The 12,748-nt window shown below is 52.4% G+C and overlaps 1 protein-coding gene across 1 annotated transcript; it reads left to right on the top strand.

The window, feature by feature from the left end:
- The first annotated feature begins 209 nt into the window (after window positions 1–209).
- Window positions 210–12,444, top strand: LOC144731145 (uncharacterized). Its single transcript, XM_078612111.1, has 3 exons — window positions 210–364; window positions 5,225–5,423; window positions 11,831–12,444. The coding sequence occupies exons 2-3, from the start codon at window positions 5,231–5,233 to the stop codon at window positions 12,442–12,444; spliced, it is 807 nt and encodes a 268-aa protein (XP_078468237.1). The 5' UTR covers window positions 210–364; window positions 5,225–5,230.
- The last annotated feature ends 304 nt before the right edge of the window (window positions 12,445–12,748 follow it).

The following is a 12,748-nucleotide window of genomic DNA, read 5'->3' as shown; positions in this document are numbered from 1 at the left end:
ACACACAGTGACACACACACACAAACTCGCACACACAGTGACACACACACAGATACACTTATCCACCCACCCACACAGACGCACGCACGCAGCCACCCACACCCACACCTCCACCCACACCCCCCCACTTCCACTCAGCCCCCTCCTCCCTCTCCTTCTGGAAATCCTATAAATGTGGTCCGAGCTCAGAGCACGCGGAGAGAGAAGAGGAGGAAGAGGAGGAGGAGGAGACCAGATCGCAACGGCAGCATAAGTTAGAGCCAGGGAGAGGGGTACGTGGTGGTGGTGGTAGAGGAGGCAGTGGCGGAGTGGTTGAGGCGGTGGAGTAGACAGCTGAGAGTCGTGGTATCGCCTCTTATTGCAGGTGCGTATCAACAGGTGCGTCTCCATACACACGCAGATACACGCCGATACACAGATACACACAGACACAGATACAGATACACACACAGATACACACAGATACAGAGACACACACAGATACACACACAGATACACACACACAGATACACACACAGATACACAGATACACACACAGATACACACGCAGATACACACAGACACACACAGAGATACACACACACAGAAACACAGGTACACACAGATACACACACAGATACACACGCAGATACACAAAGACACACAGATACACACAGATACAGATACACACACAGATACACACACACAGATACACACACAGATACACACACAGATACACACACACAGATACACACACAGATACACACATATACAGAGATACACACAGATACACACATATACACACACAGATACACACACAGATACACACACACAGATACACACACAGATACACACATATACACACACAGATACACACAGACACACAGATACACACACACAGATACACAGGTACACACAGATACAGAGACACACACAGGTACACACAGACACACAGATACACACACACACAGATACAGATACACACACAGATACACACACACAGATACACACACAGATACACACGCAGATACACACGCAGATACACACAGATACTCACAGGTACACACAGATACAAAGAGAATCACACACATTCACAGAGTTACAAAGGTAGATACACCCACATAGACAAAGATTCCCCGTATAGCCTGTAACAACTTGTTGGGGCAAGTGCTGTTAGCGAGCACCTATGAAGGCCGGCACGGCACACGAGGGTGTGGGTGGTCAACACCACGCCCGACCGCCTTTGTCTCCCCAGTGGCGATGTTTACACACCGCACCAAGTACTCATTTGAGGCTAAGTCTACCTAGGGGAGGCCCAGGAACGGTTCCGATAATCGTCGCTGGTGTTGGCCGCGAGTGGGAATCGAACCCGGATCGCCGGTACTCTACGACTCCCCACAGAGTAACCTGGTGCTGTGTGTAAACATCGCCGCTGGGGAGACAAAGGCGGCCGGGCGTGGTGCTGGCCACCCACCCCCTCACTAACAGCACTTTGCCCCAAAAGTTTGTTAAGGCTATAGGGGGGATCTTTGTCTTGTGTGTCAGTGTGCGCGTGAGGAGCGGTGGCGCAGTGGTTAGCGCGATGTCCGGCCTCGGCTCACTCCTCACCCAACTCACCACCACCCACACCTCACCACCACCACCCACTCACACCTCACCACCACGCACACCTCACCACCACTCACACCTCACCAACACCCACCACCCACACCTCACCACCACCGACACCTCATCCCCACTCACACCTCACCACCACCCACCACCCACACCTCACCACCACTCACCCCTCACAACCACTCACACCTCACCACCACTCACACCTCACCACCACCCACCACCCACACCTCACCACCACCCACACCTCACCACCACCACTCACTCCTCACCACCACCCACACCTCATACCTCACCCCCACTCACCCCTCCCCACCACCCACCCCTCACCACCACTCACCCCTCCCCACCACTCACCCCTCACCACCACTCACCCCTCACCACCACCGACCCCTCACCACCACTCACACCTCACCACCACCCACCCCTCACCACCACTCACCCCTCACCACCACTCACACCTCACCACCACTCACCCCTCACCACCCCTCACCCCTCACCACCACTCACCCCTCACCACCACCCACCCCTCACCACCACTCACACCTCACCACCACCCACCCCTCACCACCACCCACCCCTCACCACCACTCACACCTCACCACCACTCACCCCTCACCACCACTCACCCCTCACCACCACTCACCCCTCACCACCACTCACCCCTCACAACCACCCACCCCTCACCACCACTCACACCTCCCCACCACCCACCCCTCACCACCACCAACACCTCACCACCACCCACCCCTCACCACCACTCACCCCTCACCACCACTCACACCTCCCCACCACCCACCCCTCACCACCACCAACACCTCACCACCACCCACACCTCACCACCACCCACCCCTCACCATAACCCACACCACCACCACTCACACCACCACCACCACTCACCCCTCACCACCACCGACACCTCACCACCCACCACACCTCACCACCCACCACCACCCACCCCTCACCACCACCACCCACCCCTCACCACCACCCACACCTCACCACCACTCACCACCACCCACTCCTCACCACCACTCACCACTCACACCTCACCACCCACCCTTCACCACCACTCACCCCTCACCACCACCCACCCCTCACCACCACTCACCCCTCACCACCACCCACCCCTCACCACCACTCACACCTCCCCACCACCCACCCCTCACCACCACCAACACCTCACCACCACCCACCCCTCACCACCACTCCCCCTCACCACCACTCACACCTCCCCACCACCCACCCCTCACCACCACCAACACCTCACCACCAACACCTCACCACCACCCACACCTCACCACCACCCACACCTCACCACCACCCACCCCTCACCATAACCCACACCACCACCACTCACACCACCATCACCACTCACCCCTCACCACCACCGACACCTCACCACCCACCACCACCCACACCTCACCACCACTCACACCTCACCACCACCCACACCTCACCACCACCCACCCCTCACCATAACCCACACCACCACCACTCACACCACCACCACCACTCACCCCTCACCACCACCGACACCTCACCACCCACCACACCTCACCACCCACCACCACCCACCCCTCACCACCACCACCCACCCCTCACCACCACCCACACCTCACCACCACTCACCCCTCACCACCACCCACTCCTCACCACCACTCACCACTCACACCTCACCACCACCCACCCTTCACCACCACTCACCCCTCACCACCACCCACCCCTCACCACCACTCACCCCTCACCACCACCCACCCCTCACCACCACTCACACCTCCCCACCACCCACCCCTCACCACCACCAACACCTCACCACCACCCACCCCTCACCACCACTCCCCCTCACCACCACTCACACCTCCCCACCACCCACCCCTCACCACCACCAACACCTCACCACCACCCACACCTCACCACCACCCACACCTCACCACCACCCACCCCTCACCATAACCCACACCACCACCACTCACACCACCATCACCACTCACCCCTCACCACCACCGACACACCACCACCCACACCTCACCACCACTCACACCTCACCACCACCCACACCTCACCACCACTCACACCTCACCACCACTCACACCTCACCACCACCCACCCCTCACCACCACTCACCACCCACCCCTCACCACCACTCACCCCTCACCACCACCCACCCCTCACCACCACTCACACCTCACCACCACTCACACCTCACCACCACTCACACCTCACCACCACTCACCCCTCACCACCACCCACCCCTAACCACCACTCACCCCTCACCACCACTCACACCTCACCACCACTACCCCTCACCACCACCCACCACTTACCACAACCCACACCTCACCACCACTCACACCGGGGGTTGCCACCTGTACGGGTTGAACCGGGTCGTTTGTGAGTTGGCGTCGGTGTGGTCTTCAAGGGCGGCATGAATTGATTTGTACCACGATCTGGCATCGGTTTTGCGTTTAACTTAATTCCAGTATCATACATGCATTTAAGTGTATATTTTACATTCCCCGTCTGTTATCCAGGAATCCTCATCGAATTTAATTACTTTCTTTGTTTTTTCAAGAGGGTCCCGCCAAACTTTCGCAATTCGGCGGCTGTAGTCGAGTTGGCAACTCTACCAAATCTTCTTGGCTCTTTCGGTAAAGTTACGTAGAAGGGAAATAATAAACTAATAAAAATTAAACGTAATCAAATAATTCTCACGACGTTTCGGCCACAAGGCAAGCAGCCGTTGTGGCCGAAACGTCGTGAGAATTATTTTATTTTATTATGTTTTATTTTTATTATTTCCCTTCTACGTGACTTTACCGAAAGAACCAAGAAGAGATGTACATTATTCGTAATCGATGTCGGGAATCGAACACGGGTAGCCGAGTTCGTAGCGCCGGTTGCTTTAAGTGAACTATTTGTTTTATTTTACGAGGTAAGGCCCTCACTGAGCGATGTTGTTCTTCATCAGATCACAAATCATAGCTCAGCCGAGTGGCTCATCATCACGTGGGGATTTATAGCAGCCAAATACTCTAAACCCGGAGAACCCGGAGAAAAATCCACGCAACCATCACAGGGAGAGAGAGACACGCAAACTCCAAATATACAGCAGCAGGTGTCAGGGTCTAGATCGAACCCACGACCTCCTGTATACCAGGCGAGGTAGTTAACATCTCCTCGCCACCGCGATGATGATGAGAGAGAGACACGCAAACTCCAAATATACAGCAGGCGTCAGGGTCGGGATCGAACCCACGACCTCCTGCACACCAGGCGAGGTCGTGAACATCTCCTAGCCATTTCGATTTAAAGCTTTCGTGACTGCAGGGATTCATCTTCTTGGTTCTTTCGGTAATGTCACGTAGAAGGGAAATAATAAAATAATAAAAATAAAACATAATAAAATACAATTCTCACGACGTTTCGGCAACAACGCAAGCAGCCGTCCTCAGGTGAAGAACAGGTCTGTCGGAAAGACAGCGGCTTTCCTTCTACGCGACTTTACCGAAAGATCCAAGAAGATATCCTAGCCACTGCCCTCAAAATCACTCACTCACTCATCCCTGACTGTCCCATGTCTCTGTCTCTCTCCCCGTGTCTCTGCCTCTCTCCCCTCCACGCCCGTCAGCTCGCCATGACCGCGTGCGCGCTGTGGCTGCTGCTGCTGATCGCCGCTCCCACGTGGGGGTTACTGCAGCTGCCGGGAGCCGCTGATCGTTCCCAGCCGGGCCCCGCGGGGCGCTACGACGGCCCCTCGGAGCTTGGCCTCGTACTGCGCTCCCTGCTCCGAGCCGCTAGCAGCGGTGCTCCCAGCGGAGCCCTCCTCGGTACGCGTTGAAGTGAGAGGGGAGATTCATCTCTCGGCCCCTTGAGCATCAGCGCTTGCTGCTTCACCGCTAATCTTTATGCTATGAACATTATGGCGGTTTTTGAAACGCTGAAACCAGCCACGACTTGCTATACATTATTGGTTGTAGGTAGTGTCATCGTGGCGTTTCTTCAGGTCATCAAAAAGCGTACGCGCCTTTTCTTGGATCGTCAGGAGGTTGAGCGGCATACGCTTTTGTATCTGATCCTCCATCCACGTTACCAGTAACTGCTCCATTTCTTTCAAAGGTCCTATCTTCTTCCTGGATATTATTGAAGAATGAACTGAAGCAGATGAATTTCGATTAAAAGCTTTCGTGACTGCAGGGATTGATCTTCTTGGTTCTTTCGGTAAAGTCACGTAGAAGGGAAATAATAAAATAACACTGGTCAACAAAAAAATTCTGGCCTGAACTTTTGCAGCTGTTTTAGACTAATTTCAGGGTGCTGATTGCAAATCTGATCTGATCTCAGATTTGCTCTATCACATCTCATTTTATGCTATCGGCATACCCCATTTTCATTGATTTTACCCGAAATTAACTCTGTCACTTATGATTGCAAGTTGTTGCGAGTCAGTGACTGCTTTAGTGTTAAAATATGGTGCTGTATTTTTAGGATAGTGTGTTTATAATATAATTTTATGTAGATATCCACATTTATTTAATATTTTTCTTCTGCAGTTTTTATTGAAAATGCAATATTTGATATCTCAAAGACCTGATGTGATAGACAAAAACTGATGCCAGATTTGATATCAGCACCCCAAAATTACTTTAAACCCGTTGGAATACCTTATGCCAGAAAAAGTGTGTTGACCAGTGTAATAAAAATAAAACATAATAAAATACAATTCTCACGACGTTTCGGCCACAACGCAAGCAGCCGTCCTCGGGTGAAGAACAGGTTCAGACGCTGTTTTTCCGACCTGTTCTTCACCTGAAGACGGCTGCTTGCGTTGTGGCCGAAACGTCGTGAGAATTGTATTTTATTATGTTTCATTTTTATTATTTTATTATTTCCCTTCTACGTGACTTGACCGAAAGAACCAAGAAGATGAATCCCTGCAGTCACGAAAGAAGCTTTAAATCGACAGGAGAGGGGGGAGTTGAATCCTGGCTGAGCCACGGAGCCCGCCACCCGGGTTCGATCCCCCCTCTACCCCGCTGCTCTCACGGCCGACATCGGTGACGATTCTCTGAACCGGGCCCCTGAGGAGTGATGAGCGGTGGCGAGCGGGTGGGTGGGTGGAGGAGCGGTGGTGCAGCGGTTAGCGCTACGCTGCGCTATGAACCCGGCGACCCAAGTTCGATTCCCGCTCACGGCCAACACTGGTGATAATTATCTGAACCCGGTCCCTGGGGCTCACCTAGGTCGACTCAGCCTCAAATGAGTAGCCGGTGCGGTGGGTGAACATCTTCACTGGGGAGACAAAGGCGGCCGGGGGTGGTGTTGGCCACCCACCCCCTGCGGTTGCCGTTCCAGCCTTTATAGGTGCCACTCGCTAACGGCACTTGCCCCAACAGTCTATTACAGGCTATACGGGGGATTTTTGTATTTTTTTTATAACCAGTTAACACGTGACAATGCATTTCTTTTGAGTGAGAGAGAGAGATCCGATTGGCTGATGACACCGTTACCGTATTCTCTGAATTATACGACGCTCTGGAAAGTAAGACGCACCCAACACTTTTTTGCGGTAATTTTATAACAAACAAACAAAAACGCAGCGCGTCTTATACTCGGGAGGGAGAATACGGTATTCGCTTCCGACAGTTCTCTTCCACAATAAATAATGTATCCACGTATCGGTCTCTCCACGTAAAAAAATATATAAATATCCCTTACATGCTCTTTGGTTCTTTCGGTGAAGTCACGTAGGTAAAAAAAAAAATAGATCACGACGTTTCGATCGCGACCGCTTGCTGTTGCGATCGAAACGTCGTGAGCTATTAATTTATCTAAATACCTACGTAACTTTACCGAAAGATACCCTTTGGTTTTTTCGGTAAAGTCACGTAGGTTAAAAAAAGAAAAACAAAGAAAAACAACTAAATTAAATCACGACGTTTCGGAGGCAACACAAGCCTCCGTCTTCAGGTGGAACCGTCACAGCAAAATTACTTGATGCAAAATTACTTTTTGATTTAAAGCTTTCGTGACTGCAGGGATTCATATGCTTGGTTCTTTCGGTAAAGTCACGTAGAAGGGAAATAATAAAATAATATAAATCAATACAATTCTCACGACGTTTCGACTGCAACACAAGCAATCGTCATCAGGTGTGAAATCCACAGAAAAAAAAAAAACGTCGTGAGAATTTTATTGATTTGTATTATTTTATTATTTCCCATCTACGTGACTTTACCGAAAGAACCAAGAATACAAAATTACTTGATACAGTAATTTTGCTGTGACAGTTCCACCTGAAGACGGAGGCTTGTGTTGCCTCCGAAACGTCGTGATTTAATTTAGTTTTTTTTTACCTACGTGACTTTACCGAAAAAAACAAAGAGTGTGGATCCCTGCAGTCACGAAAGCTTCAAATCTAGATACATTTACCGAAAACCTTCCGGCCTTCCTTCTGGGAGTGGTTAATGTCAGCAGCATTAATTCAAGACAAGAAAAACAAACTCTGGACCGGTTTCCACATCCAGTCAATTTCTCGGCAGCAGCAGAGTCCGGGCTGAATGAACGCTGGTGGAACTACCAGATGTTTATATTGGCAAGGACTTGCTTCGACACCCAGTGTCTCATCAGCAGTCCCGCTCCAGCCAATGCTGGTGAACTACCAATCGTACCAACAAGTGCCCCCCTCTGTTTAAGATACGGGTCCAGACGATGATTATGAAGGTGTCGGAAGCTCAGTTTATAGACGGGTTTGCCAGCTTGCTTCGAGATAAAAACACCGAGGCTCAGTTTAAAGACGGGCTTGCCCAGCTTGCTTCTAGATAATAACACCGAGACTCAGTTTATACACGGGCTTGCCCAGCTTGCTTTTAGATAATAACACCGAGGCTCAGCTTATAGACGGGCTTGCCAGCTTGCTTCTAGATAATAACACCGAGGCTCAGTTTATAGACGGGCTTGCCCAACTTGCTTCTAGATAATAACACCGAGGCTCAGTTTATAGACGGGCTTGCCAGCTTGCTTCGAGATAATAACACCGAGGCTCAGTTTATAGACGGGCTTGCCCAGCTTGCTTCGAGATAAAAACACCGAGGCTCAGTTTATAGACGGGCTTGCCCAGCTTGCTTCGAGATAATAACACCGAGGCTCAGTTTATAGACGGGCTTGCCCAGCTTGCTTCGAGATAAAAACACCGAGGCTCAGTTTATAGACGGGCTTGCCCAGCTTGCTTCGAGATAAAAACACCGAGGCTCAGTTTATAGACGGGCTTGCCCAGCTTGCTTCGAGATAAAAACACCGAGGCTCAGTTTATAGACGGGCTTGCCCAGCTCGCTTCGAGATAAAAACACCGAGGCTCAGTTTATAGACGGGCTTGCCCAGCTTGCTTCGAGATAATAACACCGAGGCTCAGTTTATAGACGGGCTTGCCCAGCTTGCTTCGAGATAATAACACCGAGGCTCAGTTTATAGACGGGTTTGCCCAGCTTGCTTCGAGATAATAACACCGAGGCTCAGTTTATAGACGGGCTTGCCCAGCTTGCTTCGAGATAATAACACCGAGGCTCAGTTTATAGACGGGTTTGCCCAGCTTGCTTCGGGATAATAACACCGAGGCTCAGTTTATAGACGGGTTTGCCCAGCTTGCTTCGGGATAATAACACCGAGGCTCAGTTTATAGACGGGCTTGCCCAGCTTGCTTCGATCTCGCGTGTTCAGAACTCACCTGTATTTTGAAAGTAACGCCACCCTGGCATCCATTCTCTATCCACTGCTGAATGCCCACGGCTGTGTATAAGGCAGTGGTGGGGGAGTGGCGGGGGACGGGGGGGTGTCCCCCTGTTGACAGCTGGTGGGGGGTGAGGACAGGAGTGATGGTATGATGCTGGAGGTGATTGTGGGTAATGGTGGTGGTGGTTTTGATGACGGAGTTAATGGTGGTGATCGTGATGATGATGATTGTGTGGAGGAGGCTCCTGAACGACGCTGCTGCTACTGGGCAATGGGAGGCAGTCGCCCTCCAGCAACGACGGAGGGCAGAGAAGCTACGCTCACAACAACGAGCGGAGCGCCGGGCGGCTAAAACACCGCAAGTTGGCACAGTAGGGGGCACAGATGGGGCATCGGCCAGTCATCTCAGTCAGTCGACCCGTGGCACCTGGGTCTGCCCCGTGACCTCCTGCCAGCGGGCGTTCGACACTTCACGTAGCCTCAACGTGCACGTATCCTGGCACAAGCGCCGTGGTGATGTCACCGCCACTTAGTGGCGAATGACGGTTGTTGTTGTTAATGTGGTGATGGTGGAGGTGATGATGGTGGGGTTGATGATGATGATCATAATGGAGGTGATGGTGTGAATTAGTATGTAGGTGACGGGGTGGTGATGATGGTTGGGTTGATGATGATCATAATGGAGGTGATGGGGGTGGTGCTGATGGTGGTGGTGTTGATTGTGGAGATCAATGTGTGTAGGCCCATCTCTGCTGTGTCCACATTCAACCAACCCGCACTGACCAGCGTGGTGAAGTATGGTCAAATACACCCCCCCCCGTGGTGAGGGGAGGCACTCATCCAGCAGTGGACTGACAAGAGAGCTGTAGGCGTGTTACCGCATGAGTTTGTGTGTGTGTAAGCATGAGCTCTGGCAAGTCCGTCTGTAACTGGGGGCCGCTATCACAACAACTCTCACAGAGATCATTCTGGGTGAATACGGTGGCTAGGAGATGTTAACTACCTCGCCCGGTATACGGGAGGTCGTGGGTTAGATCCTGACCCTGACGCCTGCTGTGTATTTGGAGTTTGAGCGTCTCTCTCTCATCATCATCACGGTGGCTAGGAGATGTTAACTACCTGGCCTGGTATACAGGAGGTCGTGGGTTCGATCCTGACGCTGACGCCTGCTGTATATTTGGAGTTTGCGTGTCTCTCATCATCACGATGGCTAGGAGATGTTAACTACCTCGTCTGGTATACAGGAGGTCGTGGGTTCGATCCTGACCTTGACGCCTGCTGTGTATTTGGAGTTTGAGCGTCTCTCTCTCATCATCATCACGGTGGCTAGGAGATGTTAACTACCTCGTCTGGTATACAGGAGGTCGTGGGTTCGATCCTGACCTGACGCCTGCTGTGTATTTGGAGTTTGAGCGTCTCTCTCTCATCGTCATCATCTCGGTGGCTAGGAGATGTTAACTACCTCGTCTGGTATACAGGAGGTCGTGGGTTCGATCCTGACGACTGCTGTCCATTTGGAGTTTGCGTGTCTCTCTCTGTGATGGCCGCGTGGATTTTTCTCCAGGTCGTCCGGGTTTTCCCTCCACGTTGAGAATCAACGTCACGCGTTTAGAGTATTTGGCTGCTATAAATGTCCACGTGATGATTATGATGATGATAAGCCACTTCGCCGAGCTCTCATGTTTGATAACCAGGTCGCTTCTGATAAAAGGGTCTCAACTTAACTCACCTTAACGGAATTTACGTAGCGACTTAACAACCAAGGCGCTTTTCGATGTAAAGCTTACGTGACTGCAGTGATTCATATTATTGGTTCTTTCGGTAAAGTCACGTAGAAGGGAAGTAATAAAATAATAAAAATAAAACATAATAAAATAATTCTCACGACGTTTCGGCCACAACGCAAGCAGCCGTCCTCAGGTGAAGAACAGGTCTGTCAGACGCTGTCTTTCTGACAGACCTGTTCTTCACCTGAGGACGGCTGCTTGCGTTGTGGCCGAAACGTCGTGAGAATTATTTTATTATGTTTTATTTTTATTATTGTATTATTTCCATTCTACGTGACTTTACCGAAGAACCAAGAAGATGAACCAGGGCGCTCTACGGAAGAATTAAGAAGGGCACAACGAGTCGGGTGTCAATGTTCTGAGGGTGGAGATGATGCGAATTGAGTGGACGAGACGGAGCGATGGGGGCGAATCTGCGATGATGCGTGACGTCGGTAGCAGCGAGACTGACGACGGTGAATGATGATGACCCGTTGAGAATCAACCCCTCTAGCTGACCACGCTCTCCCCTCTCTCTCTCTCCATCATCTCTTTCATCTATCTCTCTCCTCTCTTATCATCTCTCTCTCCTCTCTCTCCTCACTAATATCTCACTCCTATCTTTCTCTCTCCTCTCTCTCTCATCTCTCTCTTTATCATCTCTCTCATCTCTTTCTCCTCTCATCTCTCTCTTTATCATCTCTCTCATCTCTCATCTCTCTCTCCTCTCTCTCCTCTCTCAGCTCCCTCCTCTTCCGAGGCCCGGGACGCGAGGCCCTCGCCGACGAAGCGGCAGCACCCGGGCCGGAGGGCCGCCGCCGCCGCCGACGACGATGAGCCGGGGTCCCCCTGGCGGCCGAGTCCCCGCAGCAAGCGGCAGCACCCGGGCCGCAGGGAGGCCGAGCTGTGGGCCCTGACGGGGCCTCGCGTGGGGCCACGCGCGGGGCCACGCATCCACCCGGAGAAGCGGCAGCACCCGGGCCGCAGGGCTCTCGGCTCCCTGCTGGGGCCCGGCTGTGGCCTTCGAGCGACAGCGGCGGCGCGTGGCGGTGGCGGCGTCGATTGCGACGGAGCTGCGCGACTGTGGAGCGAGATTCTCGCCAGCGGCCTCCGTCGCGAGCAGCAGCAGCAGTGGCAGCAGCAGCAGCAGTGGCAGCAGCTGCAGCGGCAGCAGCAGCGGCTGCAGCGGCGGCGCTATCGGGGTCGGCGTCTGGGCGGCGGCGATGTTGATGATGGTGGAGATGGCGAGGTTGATGATGGTGTTGACGACGACGATGTTGTCGTCGACGATGATGATGATGATGCTGGTGAGCAGGAGGAGGAACAGGAGGAGCAGCAGGAGGTGGTCGTGTTGTGAATGTTGGCCGGAGAGCGGCGCTTTCGAGTCTTGGGCCATCGTCGCCGTCTTGATGACAGTCTCCAGCATCATCATCAACACCGTCAATACCATCAGCATCACCATCAACACCATCATCAACACCATCATCATCACCAGCATCACCATCAACACCATCATCATCAACACAATCATCATCATCAGCACCATCAACACTATCACCATCATCACCAGCATCACCATCACCAGCATCACCATCAGTACCATCAGCACCACCATCAGTACCATCAGCGTCAACACCATCACCATCAACACCATCAACACC

The sequence above is a fragment of the Lampetra planeri genome, chromosome 38 (genome assembly GCF_965212315.1).
Source record: "Lampetra planeri chromosome 38, kcLamPlan1.2.h2, whole genome shotgun sequence".
In the NCBI taxonomy this organism is placed as follows: domain Eukaryota; kingdom Metazoa; phylum Chordata; class Hyperoartia; order Petromyzontiformes; family Petromyzontidae; genus Lampetra; species Lampetra planeri.
This window is presented reverse-complemented; position numbering and strand designations above follow the sequence as displayed.

What these genes read in the sequence shown, in the direction of transcription:
- LOC144731145 (XM_078612111.1), top strand. Translation starts at nt 5,231, where the DNA reads ATGACCGCGTGCGCGCTGTGGCTGCTGCTGCTGATCGCCGCTCCCACG. An exon ending in TCCCAGCGGAGCCCTCCTCG is followed by an intron (nt 5,424 to 11,830) that starts GTACGCGTTGAA and finishes CTCCTCTCTCAG; the next exon opens with CTCCCTCCTCTTCCGAGGCC.